The sequence below is a fragment of the Oncorhynchus keta genome, chromosome 12, assembly GCF_023373465.1.
Source record: "Oncorhynchus keta strain PuntledgeMale-10-30-2019 chromosome 12, Oket_V2, whole genome shotgun sequence".
NCBI lineage: Eukaryota > Metazoa > Chordata > Actinopteri > Salmoniformes > Salmonidae > Oncorhynchus > Oncorhynchus keta.
In genome coordinates, this window is record NC_068432.1 from 36,982,279 (window position 1) to 37,006,945 (window position 24,667).

Consider the following 24,667-nt stretch of genomic DNA (forward strand, 5'->3'; position numbering starts at 1 on the left):
AGAGAACAATAGAAATTATATTTCTCTAAATTCAATTTAAAAGATTTGAAAATCAGGTTAAAAATCAAGTTTTTACAATTTTGTTAATTTGGTATGCAAATAACATTTGTACAATTAATCTGAAATACGTTAATCAAAATGATCCCTGCTGTGCAATAAAGGGAGAACCATGCAACTGTTTCACTGTTTATGAAGTGACATTTAGTGGAGTGGTAAGGAATTCAGGTAAATATTTCAGACCTGACGAAGATCCGTTTCGACTCGAAACGTTGTCAATAAAGCTGTGAATTGGGAGCTTTAACAGTATGTGGGCCTTCGTGTTCTATACTAGTATTCTTTATTAGCCCAGTACCTATGTTTTTAAGGATGTGCAATATGCAATACAAATAAAGTGTGTGAGTTGAAGTCGGAAATGTACAAACACATTTAAAGTCAGTTTTTCACAATTCCTGACATTTAATCCTAGTAAAAATTCCCTGTCTAGGTCAGTTAGGATCACCACTTTCATTTTAAGAATATGAAATGTCAGAATAATTAAATTTTTTACCTTTATTTAACGAAGCAAGTGAGTTAAGAACAAATTCTTATTTTCAATGATGGCCTAGGAACAGTGGGTTCCTGTTCAGGGGCAGAATGACAGATTTGTACCTTGTCAGCTCGGGGGTTTGAACTTGCAACCTTCCGGTTACTAGTCCAACACTCTAAATACTAGGCTACCCTGCCGATAATCATGCTATACCATAATAGTAGAGAGAATTATTTATTTCAGCTTTTATTTATTTAATCACATTCCCAGTGGGTACATACACTCAATGAGTATTTGGTAGAATATTGTTTAACTTGAGTGAAACGTTTCGGGTAGTCTTCCCCAAGCTTCCCACAATAAGTTGGGTGAATGTTGGCCCATTCCTCCTGACAGAGCTGGTGTAGCTGAGTCAGGTTTCTAGGGCTCCTTGCTCCCACAAGCTTTTTCAGTTCTGCCCACAAATTTTCTATAGGATTGAGGTCAGGGCTTTGTGATGGCCACTCCAATACCTTGACTTTGTTGTCCTTAAGCCATTTTGCAACAACTTTGGAAGTATGCTTGGGGTCATTGTCCATTTGGAAGACCATTTGCTACCAAGCTTTAACTTCCTGACTGATGTCTGAGAAGTTGCTTCAATATATCCACATAATTTTAATCTCTCATGATGCCATCTATTTTGTGAAGGGCACCAGTCCCTCCTGCAGCAAAGCACCCCCACAACATGATGCTGCCACCCCCGTGCTTCATGGTAGGGATGGTGTTCTTCAGCTTGCAAGCTTCCCCCTTTTTCCTCCAAACATAACGATGGTCATTATGGCCAAACAGTTCCATTTTTGCTTCATCAGACCATAGGACATTTCTCCAAAAAGTATGATCTTTGTCCCCTTATGCAGTTGCAAACCGTAGTCTGGCTTTTTTATGGCGGCCTTTCAGGTTATGTCCGTATAGGAATCGTTTTACTGTGGATACTTTTGTAGCTGTTTCCTCCAGCATCTTCACAAGGTCCTTTGCTGTTGTTCTGGGATTGATTTGCACTTTTCGCACCAAAGTGCGTTCATCTCTAGGAGACAGGACGTGTCTCCTTTCTTAGCGGTATGATGGCTGCATGGTCCCATGGTGTTTGTACTTGCGTACTATTGCTCGTACAGATGAACGTGGTACCTACAGGCATTTGGAAATTGCTCCCAAGGATGAACCAGACTTGTGGAGGTCTACAATTTTTAATTATGAGGTCTTGGCTGATTTCTTTTGCTTTTCCCATGTTGCCAAGCAAAGAGGCACTGAGTTTGAAGGTAGGCCTTGAACTACATCCACAGGTACACCTCCAATTGACTCAAATGATGTCAATTAGCCTACCAGAAGCTTCTAAAGCCATGACATCATCTTCTGGAATTTTCCAAGCTGTTTGAAGACATAGGCAACTTAGTGTATGTACTCTTCTGACCCACTGGAATTGTGATACAGTGAATTATAAGTGAAATAATCAGTATGTAAACAATTGTTGGAAAAATTACTTGTGTCATGCTCAAAGTAGATGTCCTAACCGACTTGCCAAAACTATAGTTTGTTAGCAAGACATTTGTGGAGTGGTTGAAAAACAAGTTTTAGTGACTCCAACCTGTGTATGTAAACTTCTGACTTCAACTGTATCTCTACCTGACATTGTTGGAAGACGTGCTGAAAGTTTGGGAAAAATAGGATTACATTTCCATATTTTCCAACGCCCAATCTGTCCCGCTTCTGTAGAATGACCCATATAGGCTGAGGTAGACAGGGGTACGCAATTAGTTGTCTTAATGTACCTCTGAGGCTGCAGGAATGAGTATCAATGTATGGTATCCATTCCTCTCTGCCCGGTGCGGTTTAGCCTACTTAATCATGCTGGCCTTTGAGTGGTTCTGGTATAAAATCAAACCATTTGATGGATAATGGCAACTACAGTATATTATATTTCAAAATAATTTAATTGCTCTACACCAAAAAGTGGATAATTCCTGCTAGCTCTGCTCTCCTCTGTCCAACATCAGCTCTCCCCATGTCTACCTCCGCTATTCCCTGTCTACCTCAGCTCTCCCCTTACCTCAGATCTCCCCTGAACTACCTCAGGTCTCCCCTGAACTACCTCAGCTCTCCCCTGAACTACCTCAGGTCTCCCCTGAACTACCTCAGGTCTCCCCTGAACTACCTCAGCTCTCCCCTGAACTACCTCAGGTCTCCCCTGAACTACCTCAGGTCTCCCCTGAACTACCTCAGGTCTCCCCTGAACTACCTCAGGTCTCCCCTGAACTACCGCAGGTCTCCCCTGAACTACCTCAGGTCTCCCCTGAACTACCTCAGCTCTCCCCTGAACTACCTCAGCTCTCCCTGTACTGCCTCAGCTCTCCCTGTACTGCCTCAGCTCTCCCCTGACTACTTGTCCCCTGTCTACCTCAGCTCGCCTCCATCCTACTTCAGCTCTCCCCTGCCCTACCCCTGCTCTCCCCTGACCTACCTCAGCCCTTCTCTGACCTACCTCAGCCTCCCCCTGGAGAGGGGGAGGCTGTCACAGGGTTTGTCTCTGTTGATTGGGGATTGGTCTGTCTGGTGATGGAGAGTTAGACAGAGAACAGAGAATGGGGGATTGGGACTACCCTGAGTTCCCTGTTCAGCTAGAGCCTACATTTTCCTTCATTCACCCCCTGTCTGTCTATACTGCCTGAAGGTTTAATTCACTGGCCATTAGGCTGGAGATTTGTTCTTGCTCACCTTTAGAGGATCTGACAGAAGACATTTCAGCAACAGGATGGGACTCCCAGAGGGAATTACGATGAAGGATTTGGTTCCTTCTGAGGAGCTCAGTTCTGTTCTCAGTCGATGTGTGACTGAAGTCTATAAATATCTGATGTAAGATAGAGAGGCAGTGAGACAGAATACATGTCCCCGTAGACATAGGACTGTGAATTGGCAATGGGGATTCCCAGTCATGAGACCTTATTTTTCAATTAGCAAATGAGTTGCACCATGTAGACAAGGTACCACTACCTCCTCATCAAAATGACTTCAATCAAAACCATTAAAGCTGAGGTACGTAATAATAATAATAATATATGCCATTTAGCGGACGCTGCGACTTACAGTCATGTGTGCATACATTCTATGTATGGGTGGTCCCGGGAATCGAACCCACTACCCTGGCGTTAGGCCATGCTCTACCAACTGAGCTACAGAAGGACCACGTCAGAGGAGAGCTGAGGTACGTCAGAGGAGGGCTGAGGTAGGACAGAGGAGGGCTGAGGTAGGAGAGAGGAGGGCTGAGGTAGGACAGAGGAGGGCTGAGGTAGGACAGAGGAGGGCTGAGGTAGGACAGAGGAGGGCTGAGGTAGGACAGAGGAGGGCTGAGGTAGGACGGAGGAGAGCTGAGGTAGGACGGAGGAGAGCTGCGGTAGGATGGAGGAGAGCTGAGGTAGGACGGAGAGCTGAGGTAGGACAGGGAGAGTTGAGCGAGACAGGGGAGGGGTAGGACAGAGGAGAGCTGATGTAGGACAGAGGAGAGGTAGGACGGATGAGAGCTGAGGTAGACATGGGAGAGCTGAGGTAGTCAAAAGTCAAAGGGTAAGCCAGTGTTCTAGGGTTCCAAATTAAGGCTGGAAGGATATTCTTAGGCTTGGAGTCATGCCTAAGAACTTAAGCAAGTGTTATTTACGATAATCCACGAGCCTGATTGCTTAAATAATGTGGAGGATGTTCTAAATACCAGATGTGTCTAGTATAGGGGAAAAGGCAGAGAAAGAAAAACAAATGTATGGAAGCCTTTGTCCCACCCACACCCTCTCATTGCACTCTCACCCTTGACCTCTCTCTATTTAACTCAGCCTTTGAGCCTGAAGAAAAGGTCAACCTTACCACTGTGAAACAGGTTGCTGATATCTCACATGAATACATACATGTCACCCTTCCGTCACTCTCCTGTTTACAATAAGTATCATTAATGAATCCTAATTCTTGCTATATGGAGGTAATTGTCCCAGATTGAATGGCAGCATTTACGGTCAATTTAGCAGCATGCTCTGATCAATGCAGGCTTTACATAGCCCCCATTTTAAAAGACCTAATTAGCTGGAAAATACATGACAAGTCAATTGTGAAGATTGAGGACAGAGAATGAAGCGCAGTCTCTGTAAATGTCTGCTTGCAATAGATACACTTGTTATGGTGCCTGGCTGCTGCCGCTATGCTGCTGGGCTGGGGTCTGACAACGGTCTGGATAATATTATGCTACTTGTGGTTGAACGATTGCTTTTCACAGCATCTCACTGTTGAAAACAAAGGGATCAGGATAACCTATAATTGAAGAGTTTATTTCCAAAACGCAATATCCACACAAAAAAATGTACATCTGTGTTTTTTCATCAGAAATGATTGCTTATGGGCACCTTCATGTGTGTGTAAAATATTACTGTTCTCAGATGTTTTTTTCACAGATTTTAGATATGCATGAAAATGTTTTATTTTTTAATTTTTTTAAAATTTTTTACAAAACACTGTATATAAATGTTTTGGCTGTAATGGAATGATCGAATCCTGTATATTTGTCTGTGATATGTATTTCTCTGAGGATATATACCACATTTAGCAAAACAAATCATGATTATTTGTCTCTCTGAAATGAAACAATCAATTGATTTTAAACAAATACTGTAATTGAACAACCCCATGCCATAATTAGATACTGAAGAAACACACCAATCTCTTTCATAATTTCTTATGTCAATTAACCAATATTTATGAAAATGGATATATAGCGTTTTGGAACAAAACGATTTAAATAGTTTGTTTTTTAAGGTGGTGCATGTCAGCTATTCACTGTGACATTATTATTACATCAATGTACATTTGTTTATGTGGCTAAGGAGTATCTTTTCCCCCAAAACATTATACTTCAATTTAAACAGGTATGAATTATGAGTTTATAGTTGTAAAATAACAAAATGATTCAAGTGTAGTTTAAGCTAAGCTATGAGATATAAGAAAGCATACCATACCACCATAAAAGTAAATCCTATTTTTCTTTTTTTTCTCATTGCATCTCTATCACAGGGTTCTCATAGCTGGACTTCTCGCCCAAAAACAAACACTAACTTGGCCATACCTTCAAAGTGTCCTCAGGGATCTATAGATAATGGGACATGCTGGACATACTACACACAGGACCACAACTTCTGTGATGCAGCAAGGTGCCTCTGGAAAGAAAACAGTCGAGACCCAGGCATCAACAGGCCTCTGTTTAAATAAGCAGGTGCTGCAGATCTGAATGTGGCCTCCTCAACATCTGTTTGCCAGGACTCCAGCAACCATTTACATACACAAATTATGTGGAAATACAAACATTCACATTTAAACTCAAACAAAGGCTATTTTGGATATTAAAATGCTATCTATTATTCTGACAGGTGAGGGTTAAGAATGGGGGTCAGTAAAAAGCTTTACAAAAAATGTTGGCTTTTTAATCTAGTCAAGCATTGAACATTATAATTTGGATGCTCATGGTTTTGAGAGACAACAGCAATACAACAGCAAAATTGACAATCCAACATACCTACCCACCTAGTTCCTCAGTAATGTAATCATCTGAATTGTTAAGACATACCTTTGACCAGTGTTTTTTGTATCATGGTCATGCATACCACTTACCATCTATTTCCTCTGTTTTATAATGGGAAAGAGAGAACATCTATATTGATCCCTCACGTGTCTGATTGGGGGAAAAAAGTATGAACTGTTGCTTTTGGCATCATCCTAGCCCAGCCATAAACCACTGTTAGTGTTGTTTCTCCTTTCTCTTTTGGTGGCAACAGGGAATTTATGTGGCAATGGATCCTTCTTACGGGCCTGCCCATCTGCCCAGAGCAGCCTCTATTGGCAGCAATTCCCAAACGTTGCAGATTGCTAATGTGGCATTGAACAATAAAGGAATGAAATGCTATTCCTTCTATAATTGCTCCAACCCATCATAGTCAGTAGTGACATTTTTAAACTTTCTCTTCACATTTTTGCCATGTTTGTTACTTTTCTCCCCCCATCCCCTCACCGCAACAAAAATACTCCAAAGCCAAATAAACTGGCCAATAATAGACAGGTGAGTTAATCAAACATCTACCACCACATAACAATCCTCATTGGTCTGACTTTGTGAGCCCAAAAAATAATTGAAGAGACACTCATCAAAAGATTTGCAAACCAAACATGAAACTTTTTGGTGCTTTGAAGGGAAAAGCAATAGAGCTCTGGGGTTGAATATCTGGGCGGCTGGGCCGGTCCCGGGCCTCCTGTAGGTCAGGCTGTTTTCGTTCTACACACAGGGCACTGCTGAACGCTCCCCGAACTAGCCAGTCTGACGTAAGCTCACTGTGTCGTTTATTTTTGCTGCGTCGTGTGCGGCAGCCAAAACTACTCTCTCATCCAACATGGTTTGGTCTTCTACTTTTAATGTTCTGGGGATGGATTTTCTCTTTAGCTATTCCCTTCGAGAGTTTCTTGCCCTCTGTCCATATAGAATTGAGTGTTTGTTTGAGGTTGAACACATATTTGCAAATCTATAATTCATATGAAATACGAGTACAAATGTCAACACAGAGTAAAATAATGATGCTTGCATGCTTTAGGGATGACATGATACAAATGTTACATGATTTTCATTGCCTCTTCAACACATTATCAAAAGGTAGACTGGATGTGTGAATTAATTTATTAGCCATTCCATAAATTGTAGTCACTGTACATTTTCAGGCACTCCAAACTGAGGCTAACACATTGACCATTCAAAATAACTACAGTAGCATGGATGCTAAGTCTTATTACTACAGTAGCAGGCATGCTGAGTCTTATAAGGAAAGTCTAAAATGACCTATTGAAATGTGCTTCTACATGAGTTCCAGTACCTCTGATTCAACAGCTACTTTACAGCTCTTTCCTCTCTGGTTATCTCAGGCAGCAGCAGCCAGAAGTAGCAGGCCAGGGGTCAGGGGTCAGGGTTTGTCATCATCCTCTACTTTGCCTAATTACAGGAAGAGAGAGAGAGCGTAGATTAGCCTGATGCTGCTGCAGAATTTTCCTGCATCGTCCTGGTGGGAGCGGCTCAAACTCCTGTTATGGAATTGTTTAATATTTAATACATCGATTAACATTAAAAACTAAGGCAGAACTGTTTCAACAATTACATTATTATTTAATATCTCTCCATAGAGCGATGATGGGTAGTCTAATGAAAGCAGGATCTCTATTTCAACCTTGAAGGGGTTGGGCAAAGTGCCAGTAATGAAGATGTATTAAACCTTAATGTAGCTTAATGTAGCAGGTGTCATATATATAATGTCCAGAAGCTCTTTCGAAAGCATTATATTCATCGCTACTACCTTAAAAGCCACTAAATCGTCTGGGCTATGTTAGTCTGGCTATCATTCTCCTCCTATTAATCGATAGAAAAATTGTTAACACACCTTAACTGGGATCCATTAGAGTGTCCCTGGGTAATAAATGTACCCATGGTGCTCAGAGGGGGGCCAACTGCCTGCTGTACTCAGGTTAATGGCCAAAGTTGAGGGAAGTGACCACTAAATCTGCAAGGACACCAGATTCACACTGGCTGCTGAGCTTCTATCACTGGCAAATGACGATGCCTAAGAGCTCAGTACTAATCAACTGTTTCTGAGGGAGTGGAGATGAGGGAAAGGGAGAGGGAGGGAGGCCATGTAAACTGCTCTGTGAGGGAGAAAAAAATACTTTTGAGAGAGAGATCATATGAGGCAGACCCTTGATACAAGGGTCACTTATCGCTGTCAACGGCCTGGCAGTTAGAGAATTGCTTTGATGTATTGCTTCAGTACTCTGGAGAATGACCTTAGACCTCTCAGAGAGAAACTTACAAACTGTTACTCACAAAATGTACTTATCAAAGTTAATCAGTACTCTGGAGAGTGACCTCAAACCTCTCAGAGAGAAAATTACAAACTGTTACTCACAAAGTTCATCATCATCTTATATATTTCCCACTCTGTCAAACAGTCATATAGATCTAGTGATCAGTGGGCTTCTGTGGAAAGAGATACAATCTACAATAATTTTTACCCTCCATAACCAAGGCCAAAGTAAGCCGTGAAAAGTTCCATATACATTTTATCCGGGCCATTTTCCTTGGTGTTTCCTTGCAAGATGGCGCCCACAGAGATGGTCGCCTCGCATCACATCCTTAGGAAGCTATGTAGTATTTATTTTAATTTTAATGTATTATTTCTTACATTGTTTGCCCATAAAATCTTAAGTGTATTAAATACAGCCGGGAAGAACTACTGGATATAAGAGCGACGTCAACTTACCAACATTACGACCAGGAATACGACTTTCCCGAAGCGGATCCTTTGTTCGGATCTCCACCCTGGACATTGGTTCTAATCCCAGAGGCCGAACCAAAACAACGTCGTCGCCACAGGAGAGGCAAACGGCGCTGCCTCCTGGTCAGACATAGAAGGCCAGCACACCATCTACCACTTCCGAGCATACTACTCGCCAATGTCCAGTCTCTAGACAACAAGGTGATGAAATTAGGGCACTAGTTGTCTTCCAGATAGACATGAGAGATTGTAACATTCTCTGTTTCACAGAAATATGGCTCACTCGGGATCTGTTGTCAGAGTCGATACACCCACTGGGTTTCTTCATGCGTGGCGCCGACAGAATCAAACATCTCTCTGGTAAGAAGAAGGGCGGTGGTGTATGCATCATGATTAACAACTCATGGTGTAATCATAACAACATACAGGAACTCAAGTCCTTTTGTTGACCTGATCTAGAATTCCTTACAATCAAATGCTGGCCGCATTATGTTCCAAGAGAATTCTCTTTGATTATAGTCACAGCCGTGTATATCCCCCCCAAGCAGATACCTTGACGGCCCTGAAAAAACTTCACTGGACTCTATGTAATCTGGAAACCATATACCCTGAGGCCGCATTTATTGTAGCTGGGGATTTTAACAAAGCTAATTTGAGAACAAGATTACCCAAATTCTACCAGCACATTGATTGTTGCACCCGCTCGAGCAAATCATTGGACCACTGCTATTCTAACTTCCGTGATGCATACAAGGCCCTCCCCCGCCCCACATTCGGCAAATCTGACCATGACTCCATCTTGTTGCTCCCCTCCTATAGGCAAAAACTAAAACAGGTCGTACCCGTGCTTAGGTCTATCCAACACTAGTCTGACCAATTGGATTATACACTTCAATATTGCTCCAATCACGTGGACTGGGATATGTTCCGGGTAGCCTCAGACAATAACATTGACGTAAACGCTGACTCGGTGAGTGAGTTTATTAGGAAGTACATTGGAGATGTTGTACCCATTGTGATTATTAAAACCTTCCCTAACCAGAAACCGTGGATTGAGGGCAGCATTCACGCAAAACTGAAAGCATTTAATCATGGCAAGGTGACTGGAAACATGACCAAGAACAAACAGCTATTAGCTATTCCCTCCGCAAGGCAATCAAACAAGCAAAGCGTCAGTATAGAGACAAAGTAGAGTCGCAAATTCAACGGCTCAAACACGAGACGTAGCCCCGTCTCGGACATTGATGTCTCGCTCCCAGACAAATTAAACAACTTCTTTGTGTGCTTTGAGGACAATACAGTTCCAACGACATGGCCCGCTACCAAAGACTGTGGGCTCTCCTTCAACATGGCCAACATGAGTAAAACATTTAAACGTGTTAACCCTCGCAAGGCAGCCTGCCCAGACGGCATCCCTAGCCGCGTCCTCGGGGCATGCACAGACCAGTTGGCTGGTGTGTTTACGGATATATTCAATCAATCCCTATCCCAGTCTGCTGTCCCCACATGCTTCAAGATGGCCACCACTGTTCCTGTTCCCAAGAAAGCTAAGGTAACTGAACAAAATGACTATCGCCCCGTAGCACTCACTTCTGTCATCACGAAGAGCTTTGAGAGACTAGTCAAGGATTATATCACCTCCACCCTACCTGCTAGCCGAGACCCACTACAATTTGCTTACCGCCCCAATAGGTCCACAGACGATGCAATTGCCATCACACTGAACACTGCCCTATCCCATCTGGACAAGAGGAATACCTATGTAAGAATGCTGTTCATTGACTACAGCTCAGCATTCAACACCATAGTACCCTCCAAACGTATCATTAAGCTTGGAAACCTGGGTCTCGACCCTGCCCTAAGCAACTTGGTCCTGGACTACCTGATAGGCCGCCCCCAGGTAGTGAAGGTAGGAAATCTCCACCCCGCTGATCCTCAACAGTGTTGCCCCACAAGGGTGCGTTCTTAGCCCTCTCCTGTACTTCCTGTTCACCCATGACTGCATGGCCATGCACGCCTCCAACTCAATCATCAAGTTTGCAGACGACTCTACAGTGGTAGGCTTGATTACCAACAATGAAGAAACAGCCTACAGGGAGGAAGTGAGGGCCCTCGGAGTGCGGTGTAAGGAAAATAACCTCTCCCTCAACGTCACCAAAACACAGGACATGATCGTGGACAGCAGAGGGAGCACCCCCCTATCCATATTGACGGGACAGTAGTGGAGAAGGTGTAAAGTTTTAAGTTACTCGGCGTACACATCACAAACAAATTGAAATGGTCCACCCACAAAGACAGCGTGGTGAAAAAGGCGCAACAGAGCCTCTTAAACCTCAGGAGGCTTAAGAAATTTGGCTTGTCACCGAAAACCCTCACAAACTTCTACAGATGCACAATCGAGAGCATCCTGTCAGGCTGTACTACCGCCTGGCACGGCAACTGCACCACCCTCAATCGAAAAGCTCTCCAGAGCGTAGTGTAGTCGGCACAACGCATCACTGGGGGCAAACTACCTGCCCTCCAGGGCACTTACAGCACCCGATGTCACAAGAAGGCCAAAAAGATCATCAAGGACAACAACCTACCAAGCTGTTGTTCACCCTGTTATCATCCAGAAGGCGAGGTCAGTACAGGTGCATCAAAGCTGGGACCGAGAGACTGAAAAACAGCTTCTATCTCAAGGCCATCAGACTGTTAAACATAGAGAGGCTGCTGCCAACATACAGACTCAACTCACTGGCCACTTTAATAAATGGATTTAATAATAGTATCACTAGTCACTTTAAATAATGCCACTTTAATAATGTTTACATATCCTACATTACTCATCTCATATGGTCGGAAGTTTACATACACCTTAGCCATACATTTAAACTCAGTATTTCACAATTCCTGACATTTAATCCTAGTAAAATGTCCCTGTTTTATGTCAGTTAGGATCACCACTTTATTTTAAGAATGTGAAATGTCAGAATAATAGTAGAGAGAATGATTTATTTCAGCTTTAATTTCTTTCATCACATTCCCGGTGGGTCAGAAGTTTACATACACTCAATTCGTATTTGGTAGCATTGCCTTTAAATTGTTTAACTTGGGTCAAACGGATTGAGGTCAGGGCTTTGTGATGGCCACTCCAATAGCTTGACTTTGTTGTCCTTAAGCCATTTTGCCACAACTTTGGAAGTATGCTTGGGGTCATTGTCCATTTGGAAGACCCATTTGCAACCAAGCTTTAACTTCCTGACTGATGTCTTGAGATGTTGCTTCAATATATATACATAATTTTCATCCCTTATGATGCCAACTACTTTGTGAATGGCACCAGTCCCTCCTGCAGAAAAGCACCGCCACAACATGATGCTGCCACCACCGTGCTTCACGGTAGGGATGGTGTTATTCGGCTTGCAAGCCTCCCTCTTTTCCCTCCATACATAATGATAGTCATTATGGCCAAACACTTCTATTTTTGTTTCATCAGACCAGAGGACATTTCTCCAAAAAGTATGATCTTTGTTCCCATGTGCAGTTGCAAACCGTAGTCTGGCTTTTTTATGGCGGTTTTGGAGAAGTGGCTTCTTCCTTGCTGAGCGGCCTTTCAGGTTATGTCGATATAGAACTTGTTTTACTGTGGATATAGATACTTTTGTACCTGTTTACTCCAGCATCTTCACAAGGTCCTTCGTTGTTGTTCTGGGATTGATCTGCACTTTTCGCACCAAAATACATTTATCTCTAGGAGACAGAACGCGTCTCCTTCCTGAGTGGTATGATGGCTGGGTGGTCTCATGGTGTTTATACTTGCTTACTATTGATTGTACAGGTGAACGTGGTACCTACAGGCATTTGGAAATTGCTCCCAAGGATGAACCAGACTTGTGGAGGTCCAAAAATGTTTTCGGAGGTCTCGGCTGATATCTTTTGATTTTCCCATGATGTCAAGCAGAGGCACTGAGTTTGAAGGTAGGCCTTGAAATACATCCACAGGTACACCTCCAATTGACTCAAATGATGTCAATTAGCCTATCAGAGGCTTCTAAAGCCATGACATCATTTGCTGGTATTTTCCAAGCTGTTTGAAGGCACAGTCAACTTAGTGTATGTACACTTCTGACCCACTGGAATTGTGATACAGTGAATTATAAGTGAAATAATCTGTATGTAAACAATTGTTGGAAAAATTACTTGTGTCATGCACAAAGTAGATGTCCTAACCGACTTGGCAAACCTATAGTTTGTTGGCAAGAAATTTGTGGAGTGGTTGAAACATGTGTTTTAATGAGTCCAACCTAAGTGTATGTACACTTCCCGACTTCAACTGTATATACCTTATTTTTTACCATCTTTTGCATCTTGCCAATGCCGCACGGCCATCTTGCATCCATATATTTAAATGTACATATTCTTATTCCATCCCCTTACATTTGTGTGTATAAGGTAGTCGTTGTGAATTTGTTAGATTACTTTTTAGATGTTACTGCACTGTCGGACTAGAAGCACAAACATTTCACTACAATCACATTAACATCTGCTAACCATGTGTATGTGACCAATAACATTTGAATTGATTTGAAGTCTGACTCTGTGTAGACCATCCAGCTGTCATGTTGCCCTGTTCAGTCCCAGTTTACATCCAATACTATAACTTAGCATTATCCCCATAATGCAATTTAGTTAACCTGCAAAGCCAGAGACAAGCCCAGGAATCTCTTTGCCGAGGTGTCTTTGCAAAGCTCTTATTATTGGGATGAGTCAGCTTCAATGCTTCACGCTGTAAAACAGGCCCAGAGAAGAATATCAATGGCTCTCTTCACTCTCCACACAGAACCAAGGAGACTGGCCAGCCTCTCACTTCCTTCCAGCTGCTGTGAAATGACATCAGTGGAAAAGTGTATGTGACGAGGGTAATTAAGTCACATGGTGCAGCCTAACCTTTTGGGAGGAGGGAGACAACGTCAGAGGTAATTGCATTTACTTAATCTTGAAATGTGGCCCATCATAACTACTAATTCAATTGTACATCCATTCCGCCAACTCCTCGCCAGTAAGCACACATTTAATTGCCTTCATAAAACTTTTAATATGCAGCACACAAAGCAGGGAACAGGACACCACCCACTGCCCGTCATCACACAGCTGTCCTGTTCCTGGCCTGACGTCGCCACGGTGATCGTGTTCAGCATAGAGTTTTAGGGGGGAGTGTGTGTCTGTGTGACAGCAGGGGGGTGTTACTAATACATCCTTATTAGATGAGCGTTTAGGGCCCATTTCACGGTTGTAATTCAAAGAAGGGGAGGTTAGATATCGTCCTGGCACAGGAAGAGACGAGAGCTGTAATTTGAGCCTGACAATCTCGGCTATTGTTGTGTCACCATACCTACTGCTCATAAGGAATGTCTTATCTTGTAGCCAGGCGAGAGCTTAGGGTTGCTACACCGAGACACCTCCTGATAAGGGGACAAGGACAGAGGACTGAAAGAGGAGGGGAGGAGGAGGAGAAGAAAAGAGGAGGAGAAGGAGGGTGATAACATCCCCTGTTCAGGCAGGGAGCGTATTCTGACAAGCAGAAAAACATATAAAAAGCAAAACAAAGCCCCTGAGGAAACAGCCTATCAACACCCAGGGATCATGTACACAATCATATCGCCCCCAAACAAAAGGCTGGTGTCAATTGCATCAGTGTAATGGAGCAGTCTCCCAAATTAAAACCTTGTATCAAACCGCATCTGATGGCAACAACTATTTAGTGGCCATATTTTACTTGCCAGGCCCAATGACAAGCAATAACTGTTTGATTTCATGTATCTGCTCTTGCCAGCTGCAAGGGAAAGGCTCTTAATAGGAACTGTCGATCAATGTCAGCGTCTGGGCTGAGGGAACAAGAGGCTGACTGTAATGAACATGAAGGGGAGATAACACCAGGCAGGCAGGCAGGCACAGAGAGACAGGGTCCTGCTGTCTGCTATTGATCACAACCTTGTTAACTTACACTACAACTCCCCCCCCCCCCTTTGTCATCTTATTTTGTAACACTTATAATTTGTTCCACTTGATGGTTATCAGGGGGCTGCTTTCTCTTGTCATTCTGAGCAACCAGTGTTGTTCCTCTGTTAATTCACCCTCTGAAAAGGAGCATGGTGAAATATAGGGGGAGAGAGAGGAGGGGAACATGAAGACTTGTAAATAATGTGCATTATCTCTGAAACAACGGGTCTGGGCTGACACCACATATCGGTATATGAGGTATTTTGGTGTTCACAATTGTGTTTGTATGTGTGACTCGTGTTATTCTAATGAAAGTATCTAGGTTTCGGTGATGGAATATATTGGACATCTGTTGATTCAAGATTCAAGATGGCTGGTGTCGATGTTCAGACAGATCTGTTCTTTCTGTTGACTTGCATGTTATCATTATTGCTGCCTTAACATTTGTCTCCCTGTTTAAACGTACAACTCTAAACGTACACTTCTCAACGCCTGTACTAATGATACTAATTAAAACAATTTATCTGAACATGGAAGGGATATGTATGTAGGCTTACAGTATGTGTTTGTTTTGTGGAATCCACTTTTTCTCCATCCCTACAACCGCTGTTGATTACAGCAGAAAGGTACTACTTTACATTTACATTACATTTAAGTCATTTAGCAGACGCTCTTATCCAGAGCGACTTACAAATTGGTGCATTCACCTTATGACATCCAGTGGAACAGCCACTTTACAATAGTACATCTAAATCTTTTAAGGGGGGTGAGAAGGATTACTTTATCCTATCCTAGGTATTCCTTAAAGAGGTGGGGTTTCAGGTGTCTCTGGAAGGTGGTGATTGACTCCGCTGTCCTGGCGTCGTGAGGGAGTGTGTTCCACCATTGGGGAGCCAGAGCAGCGAACAGTTTTGACTGGGCTGAGCGGGAACTGTACTTCCTCAGTGGTAGGGAGGCGAGCAGGCCAGAGGTGGATGAACGCAGTGCCCTTGTTTGGGTGTAGGGCCTGATCAGAGCCTGGAGGTACTGAGGTGCCGTTCCCCTCACAGCTCCGTAGGCAAGCACCATGGTCTTGTAGCGGATGCGAGCTTCAACTGGAAGCCAGTGGAGAGAGCGGAGGAGCTACTACTTCTGTGGGTAATCATGTAGCAGTGTTCAGGGTGTAGTTTTAATCTTTTTGAAAACCTTCACCTCGGTCCCCATCCCATTCCACAGGAGGGAGATGAAATTAGTAATGTCAGCACAAAATGATTATATTTTCTGAATCATTTATCCCCAGCCCACTGTAATTTCCTTATTGCTCCCCTTTTGCCTCTTTCACTGTGCAGGTTACGGTAAATGACTGTTAGTCTTCAGAAAACCTATGGATATCCGTTTCCATCAATCAATTAAAAAACACTTACCTCACACTCAACATGATTTATATCTTGTTAATAGAATTGTCTCACTATATCCCTATATTATTATACCCCGAATTCCATTAGCTCTTTGCTTAATGCTCTTTTTAAGGGCGATTAGTCTAATATTGGCCAGAGAACAGGGCCTCTTTCTGGGAATGGTGTAGGTCAGGAAGAGGGCTTTGTATGCCGACCCACTCCTCACTAGCCTCCTCATCAGACATACTGTAATGTACTGTAGCCCATCAACAAAGTCACTGGACCTCAAAGGGCTGGTCCACATTTACTAGATGACATTCAATTATATGACCACCTCAGTGAACAAGTGATTCCACTCCTTCACGTGTTGCATCATATGGACTGGAGATAATATGCTGAGGTATACAGAATGTTTATCAGTCAATTGAGATGGTATACAATTGTCTAAATGTAACTATGGAGTAACAAGAAAAATATATATTGATAACTGATCGCTATCAATAGATTGTTGCCGTTGGAAATCTAGCCTACTTAATTTTTCAATATAAACAGCTTTACAACTACATGTCTGGTAGCTCCAGTATTCACCACTACAGGGTCTACTATGAGCACCCCTGGCACAGTTGCATGTAAGATACATTTTCAATATTCATCAGGCTTTGCCCTACAGAATGACCACTTTGTCCAATACCCCAGTGGCCCAGAAGCACTGCCTTAAAAGGATGTTAAAAACTACCAGCAAGTGTCATCAAATAATCAATCACCTGCCTCCACCTCGATCTTTCTCATCTATGACTTAAACATGTTGCATAATATTTCAATATATTAGGAGAGAATTAATAGGGACCACAAGGTGGTTGGGCTCCTTTGGTTTTACAGAATGCAGATCAGTACCAGATGAATTCAGTGCCCTAGCTAATGAGGATCATACTGTATCTCACAACCTTTGATACCAAACTGCCCACCAGTCAATAGATAACAAAAAGGTAACTGTATTCAAGATAATATATTTTACCTTTATTTAACTCGGCAAGTCAGTTAAGAACAAATTCTTATTTACAAACCCAGATGGCGGTGGGCCAATTGTGCGCCGCCCTATGGAACTCCCAATCACAGCCAGATGTGACACAGCCTGGATTCAAACCAGGAGCTGTAGTGATGCCTTAGACCACTGCGCCACTCGGGAGCTAAGATACCGTATACATATACAGTGGGGCAAAAAAGTATTCAGTCAGCCACCAATTGTGCAAGTTCTCCCACTTAAAAAGATGAGAGAGGCCTGTAATTTTCATCATAGGTACACTTCAACTATGACAGAAAAAATGAGCAAAAAAATCCAGAAAATCACATTGTAGGATTCTTTATGAATTTATTTGCAAATTATGGTGGAAAATAAGTATTTGGTCACCTACAAACAAGCAAGATTTCTGGCTCTCACAGACCGGTAACTTCTTCTTTAAGAGGCTCCTCTGTCCTCCACTCGTTACCTGTATTAATGGCACCTGTTTGAACTTGTTATCAGTATAGAAGACCCCCACAACCTCAAACAGTCACAATTTTCTCATTTTGTCTGTCATAGTTGAAGTGTACCTATGATGAAAATTACAGTCCTCTCTCATCTTTTTAAGTGGGAGAACTTGCACAATTGGTGGCTGACTAAATACTTTTTTGCCCCACTGTATATCGGTATTAGATCAGTTCAAGAGGGTGGGACATCAACCCCTCGCTACCCCATGATAATACAGAGCAGAAATTATGCCACAGAAAACATTTAATCTTGCAGGTTTATTTTGTTTACATTATAGTATACTGTAGCTATACATCACAATTCCCACAAAGAGAGTCTTCCTGAACAGTGGGATTTGGGGTCTCTAACCATCGAGCCTGATGATCAGATCAGTACATTAACAACAGAGACAGCAGCACCCCGTGGTGTGGCTGAGGAGCGAGGAACAGGGTGCCCAGACAACAGGCCAGCCAAAGCCCAGCCAAGCTCTGGTCCACTTATTAAATTAGTCTAAATCTTTGAGGCATGATCAATAGCAATGTGTTTATTTTCCTGCACAGTGTTATTCATTAGAAATTCAAAGAGCCTTAAAGAGGCTCATTAGTGTGTGATTTGCCTAGAAGGTCTGAGATGTATGGGTCCTTTGTGAGGGAGGCAAAACGACAGGGATACAGGGAGGGCAGATGGCTTTCACAGGATAGGCTAAATATAGAGCGCCCCGACTGAGAAGCCTCTCCACAGGTTCTGAGAGAGAAACAGGGACACAGGTACGCACATGGAGACATACAACAGGCGCAACAATGTATGAACACACTTCTAGAACTTGTAGAGGGCACAGAGACATATAGCTACAGTTACACACATGCTCACACTGTTTTTGTTTATGCAGGACATATTGCAGCAGTTATAAAATATTTCAAATATAAATATCCATCATGTGCTAGTTAATGTTCGTAGATGCAGTTGACATAAGATGTGTGGACAACAAAATGAATTAGCAAAAAATCTGAACAAAATGTATTGCCAAAAAAACGATTGTATTTTTAACTTAAAAAAAACCTTAAAATATCATTAAAATAAGCAAAATAGTAGACATGATATCATAGTCACAGGTAACATATCAGTGTATCTTGGAAGCAGTGGGAGGGAGTATGAATCTAGAGTCATGCAAAACAAAGTTAGTTTTCAATTATCACATTATTGAGCTACCACTATTTGGTGTACAGTAGCCAGTCCCTCAGATAATTCATCCTAATTGAATGAAAGTGCTCATATTTCTCTATATTTATGGGAATGAATTTAAATCAATATTATTTTGTGCGATTATAGTAATTTCACGGTAAACCTTATTTATATAAAAACAGAATTGAAAGAGATGCTCTTTGTCATAGAGTAGAAGGAGTGGGAAGGTCCCTTATTTTGTCTATCCTCTTTTCCAGTCCCAGGCTGCTATAGATATTAAGAAATTCCAGTGCTCCCGACCTCACCTATAACTGATTTTAAAGACAGCATGATTGTGGGGGTTTGGGATGAGGGGTTAAACTGGTAAGAGCATGTTTGCTAAGCCGTTTGAAGCACATTCTCATATGGGTGACACCAGAGATGGGGGTCTGTGGGGGAGGCACATTTTCCCCCCTTTCCCTTTCCATCTCAGTGCACCTGAGTGCCTTGATGGAATGACCTGGACTTGATCTTTGAGGGCAACATGCCTGATGGTTCCTGCAGATTGATAAATTGATTCAAAACTATTACCAGGGTAAAAAAAGCAATAAGGTCATAAAAATTGCATCGGTCTGTTCAGCTAGCTAAGTAAATCCCAGGCATTTTGGGGAGACGAGAGCTCGGGACAAGAGGAGCAGGCCGGGCATGAGGTGGAATGAGTGAGCGAGAAATGACTTTGAAGAGCTCATCATCTTCAATCTATTTTTCCTGCCTCTGCTCCATGCCACCGCATAGAGGCACTTCATTACAGGGGAATAACTGTACACAGCAGGCAGAGGTCTGGCCAGCGTCTTGCTCTCCCAGGCACCCGAGGGGCTCTAGCTGGTTAATACCTCATCACTGGCTTCATTGAACGCTTTAATCTACGCCCCCCTGTGATCCATAGAATCCCGCTGTAAATTAAAAGGGGCCATTTCGTGTGATCAACCCTGTTAATGCTCATTCTGAAAACTATTGTTTGTGGAATGTATTTGGGTGAAAATTGCCAGAGAGGTTTCTATATCAGGGAAGAGGGGTTCAGAGGGATGGGAGAGGCAGAGAGGGGACAGGCAAGAGGACAGAGAGGTTGGAACAAGAAAGGAGAGTAGGATGGAGTGGGTTTAGGGAGAGAGTAGAATGGAGTGGGAGGAGAGAGGAAGTTTTGGGAGAGAGTAGGATGGAGTGGGAGGACAGAGGAGGTTTTGGGAGAGAGTAGGATGGAGTGAGAGGACAGAGGAGATTTTGAGAGAGTAGGATGGAGTGGGATGGGTATATGTGAGAAAGGAGAGAGAGTGGAACATGGAAGAGAGGATAGATAAGTTAAGGAGGGGATATGACCCGCCTGCTCCTGCCTCCCCTCACATACACCCATGATGGGGAAGAAAATGACATTTTCCAGCTCACTATTTCTGCAGCAAATTCAATTACTGTAGGTGCTTGTACAAAGAGCTGTGACTTCCCTGGGCCTGATATCGTAAAAAGCTGATGGCTGGTGACAGTCAATAACAGGACAGGCTTTGACAGAAGTCAGGACAGGTAAAATGGTGTAAAAGGGACAGAGACAAGTGAATATTATTGCTCTGGTATGGACAGATGGAAAGATGGTGAAATGGAGAATGTATGGAGCACAGGTGAAGTGATTGTAAAATGATAGTGAAAAAGGGATACATGTCATTGGGACTGAATAGTTTCAAACAGTCTAACAGTCGTGAATTATATCAATTATATTATATCAAACAACATTCTGTAGGAGTAAGAGTAGTTTGAGAACAGAATAACTTCAGAGAAAGTTTTTTGTTTATCTATCTTTTACTGTGATGTAGTGAGAGGCTATATGAAATAGCACATAGCTCATGTTAGCCAAGATAAATCACATAGTGTACTCTGTGTTTTGGTTCACAGCGACTATCACCATCCCATATTAGTCATCCTCCAGAACCATCCACTTAAGATAAACACACCTGAAATGAAAAATGTAAGTTCTGACAGGGCAGGATATTAACCTCACAGAACCCATTCTCTCTCATACGCAAACAAATGCACACACGCACACACACCCTTTTAGGAATGTAAAACAAACCACAGTGCAACAAGTTCATTTGAATCCAATGAATTCATGGTGTAGCATAGTACCGAATTAAAATCCTATTTTTCCTGATGAAAGAGGTTGACAACTTTCCCATTTGAATATTTATTGTATAGATGGCTCAACTGCACAATATTGAAATCCCATTGATGTGGTCCTAGCCAGGCTTTGTCTAGCTTTGCTAACTACTGGAAAATGAGTAGCCTGTCGTGTAATCCTGATCGCCTGTTCCTCTTTCCCATTGTGGTGCAGTTTAATTTCTCCTTTTTCAGCAACAAAGCCCTTGGAATGACCCACAAGGAAGAGGGGATCTACAGCATTTGAGTCCAATTCCAACAAAACCCTGAGAGGGACTTCATAAGCACTGTAGCCTCTCATGTTTCAGAAGCAAACAGACAGAGAGGGGAAATAAAAGCTATTAAAGTTGTATCTTAAAAGGTCAATAACATTCGGCGTAATGACTCTGACTATTTAATCCAAATATATGGGTATGCCGCTAAGCCCTTTCCTGACATTGATAGACTTGAGTGGCAGTCAAGGATCCCCCTGTCAAAACAGCTCTGCCTGAGAGGTAATGAGAAACGCCACTTGAGCATAAAGTCTCAGCGGCCCTTAACAATATGATAGGTGTCACAAAAGGCATTGTTTCTCCTACCAATCAGTGGGATTGTCTGGCTTCAAGTGGTATGTCGTGTTTATGTGTGTGTGCACGCGCGCGCGTGTGTGCAAGGGAGGGTGGGTGCAAATTGTGTTTTGGAGATGGGCGGATATGAGCCTGTGTCTGTCCAGACCAGAATCTCACTGTGATATCATCTCTCCCTCTCCCGGACATCTAATGTGATGCAGTATTTGCTCCTGCCGTGGCCCGAGAATCCGGTGTCAAGCAAAGCATCTCATCTGCAATGTAAGACAATTTCCGTACATCTGAAAAGACACTGTCTCCAGTCAATAGACTATAAATTGCTGTTGGAAATGGGATCATCTTAACTAAAGACTATCTGCTCTCCTCCTGGGATCCAGAGAGTAACCCCGTTTACAAAAAAAATATGTTTAGATGTTTGGTCAGTCTACTCTGCACTTGTAATGTTTCATTGGCAAGCCCATCAATCTGACTGGGTGTGACAGAAATCTCCTGCTACAATACTACAGGTTATAAAAGGATGATAGGAAGGTGGTGTTGGCTGAGGCCTCTATTCTCATTTTCTGAGTGCATGGCTCGGCGCATGATCTTGTGCAGGGATGGGCAACTGGCGGACAGCGGACAAATCAAAAAAATCGGAAGAAAATAAAGTGTATCATTTTTGGAACTCAGGGTTTCAACTTATTGTTGACAGTTAGAATAGTAGAATACACAAGGTGCAATTTTGAAATTTGTTTGTGCATCAGCAGTTTCTCTTGTTACATCAGTGACTCGCCCATGTCAGTAAAAAAATGTTTGATAGGTAAATTTGTAGTAATCATGGTTGAATTTCCGACCGGGGGGCCCACATTGATTTTGTTAGTTACTCTCACTCAGATATAATATTAAAACCTGCACATATTTCTCTGCACCTTATGGCAACATTTGTAGAATTACAGGAAATTAGCTGTAAAATTGCACATTTATCTCACCACCCAATGGCGATATTAGTAGAATTTGCATGAATTGAGTTATAAAATTTAAAAATCTTCTCTGTTCCCCATTCCAAAATATGTAGAATTGAAGCAAACTTGCTTTAAAACTACAACATTTTCTCTATGCTCCATGGCAAAATGAGTAGAATTGCATGAAATGTGTTATGAAATTGCAAAACCTTCTCTAAACATGGCAAAATACGTAGAACTGAAGCAAACTGACTGCATGTGTGGGCATGGGTGTGGGTACGCAGACTGAGCCACTGAGGCCCCTCACATTGAGTTCAGATTTTTTGAAAGATGCCCATCCCTTATCTAGTGTTTCATCCTCACTCTCCCCATCAGCAAGTGTAGCAGCCCCCCAGTACCCCATAGTCCCCCTGCTGATGAAACACTGTTCAGCTCACTCTACACACAACAAAAACCAGACAACTAGCCAGACAACCCACCAGTCAGCCAGACAACCCGCCGGCCAGACAGCCAGTCATCCAGCCAGACAACCCGCCAGCCAGCCAGTCATCCAGCCAGAAAACCCGGCAGTCAGCCAGACAACCAACCAGTCAGCCAGACAACCAACCAGTCAGCCAGTAAACCAGCCAGCCATACAGACAACGAGTCAGCCAGCTAGAGAATCAGTCAGCCAACCAGCCAGCCAAAATGCCTCTCAATCCAGTTGAGGTCCCCTCTGTGAGAGTACAGTACACTTCTCATAAAGTGTACAGTACACTGTCTGGAGTCTGTCTGTATGCCTTTTCAATTTCACACTCAAAATGGAGATTTTGAGAATAAAAAGGAAAAACATTAATATTCCAAAATCAGCAATCAACAGTTAACTCTTTACGCAGATGTTCCTAATTAAATGATTATGTCAATTGACCTCAACCCTGCAATTTATAATAAAGCCAGTCAAGATTAGTGCAGAGTGTAGCAAAATACATTGTCAAAAATGTTTAGAGAAGAATTTATAAGGAAACCGCAAAGCACATACAATACAGAGAGTCTGTGTGTGTGTTAGACATTAAAGCTGAAGAATACAGCAGAACAAGATTTACATCTTTGCCAAGGCTCTGATCAAAGTCGGAGAGTGAGTGTGTTACTGGTAGCTTTTCCCTCTCAGATGGCATTGTCTTGAAGAAATTGGATTTTTACTAGTTGTCTTTCCACACAAACACAGCTAAGGAAACAAGAGTATTTTCACAATTGAATCTGAACTAAAACAGAAAGATAAAATAACTTGTATTATTTTCTGATTTGACGTAGCTACCTGTGGGACCTCAAAGACATTATAATATTTGACCTTTATGTATCAGAAGCTCCAACAAATGTAATTTGTTGTAAAATATGACTAAATTAAGTGTCAGATTAAAAATGTAAATGTAAAATGAAAAATTAAATAGTTGATTTCATGCAAAAACATGTTTTATTGCTGTAGATATTCATATTGGATAAAATGTGATTGTTTTAAGGAGGCTTTCTCTGCCCACTCAGATAGGGCTAAAGAGAAATGAGATTCATTCAAAACATACATGGTATAAATGATCCATATCTTTCAAAAGATTTATAATAGAACGTTACAAGTTTTGATTAGCGCTCTGCAAAACATTATTTTGATTATTTGGCACAAAAAATGTAATAAATTGAATGTCTTTTTTTTATTGTTATAAACTGTTATCTTTTGATATTTAAATAAGACAAATGGTGACAGGGATAAAGTAATGACCATGTCTTTATGTTAATATTACTTTTATCTCTGTTCAGGATATTAATAATAGAATACTGTGGGAATTAATACTTTTGATCGTTAAGAGTTCAGAGATGAATGAATGGAAGCAGTGGGGCAAGTAGTTATAAAGGGTTAGGTGAACCTAGTCATTAATAAGATACTATTAATGCCTCTATGATGTCTTGTTGATAATATTCAGCTATTTAACGTGAATATTATTAGCCAATTGCAAATAAATGGCCCCTTTTAGATAATTTTTGGTTCTCACAAAAATCCCTTTTCAAGAA

The 24,667-nt window shown here is 42.2% G+C and overlaps 1 protein-coding gene across 1 annotated transcript in view; it reads right to left on the bottom strand.

Moving 5' to 3' along the window:
* Window positions 1-7,235: 7,235 nt before the first annotated feature.
* The window catches only part of LOC118375608 (glycerol-3-phosphate acyltransferase 3-like), a 38,530-nt gene continuing 21,098 nt past the window's right edge, over window positions 7,236-24,667 (bottom strand). Inside the window, exon 13 of the mRNA XM_035762192.2 lies at window positions 7,236-7,559. Within this exon, the coding sequence (XP_035618085.1) occupies window positions 7,544-7,559 (16 nt within the window). The 3' untranslated portion in view covers window positions 7,236-7,543. The remainder of the gene's footprint in view (window positions 7,560-24,667) is intronic.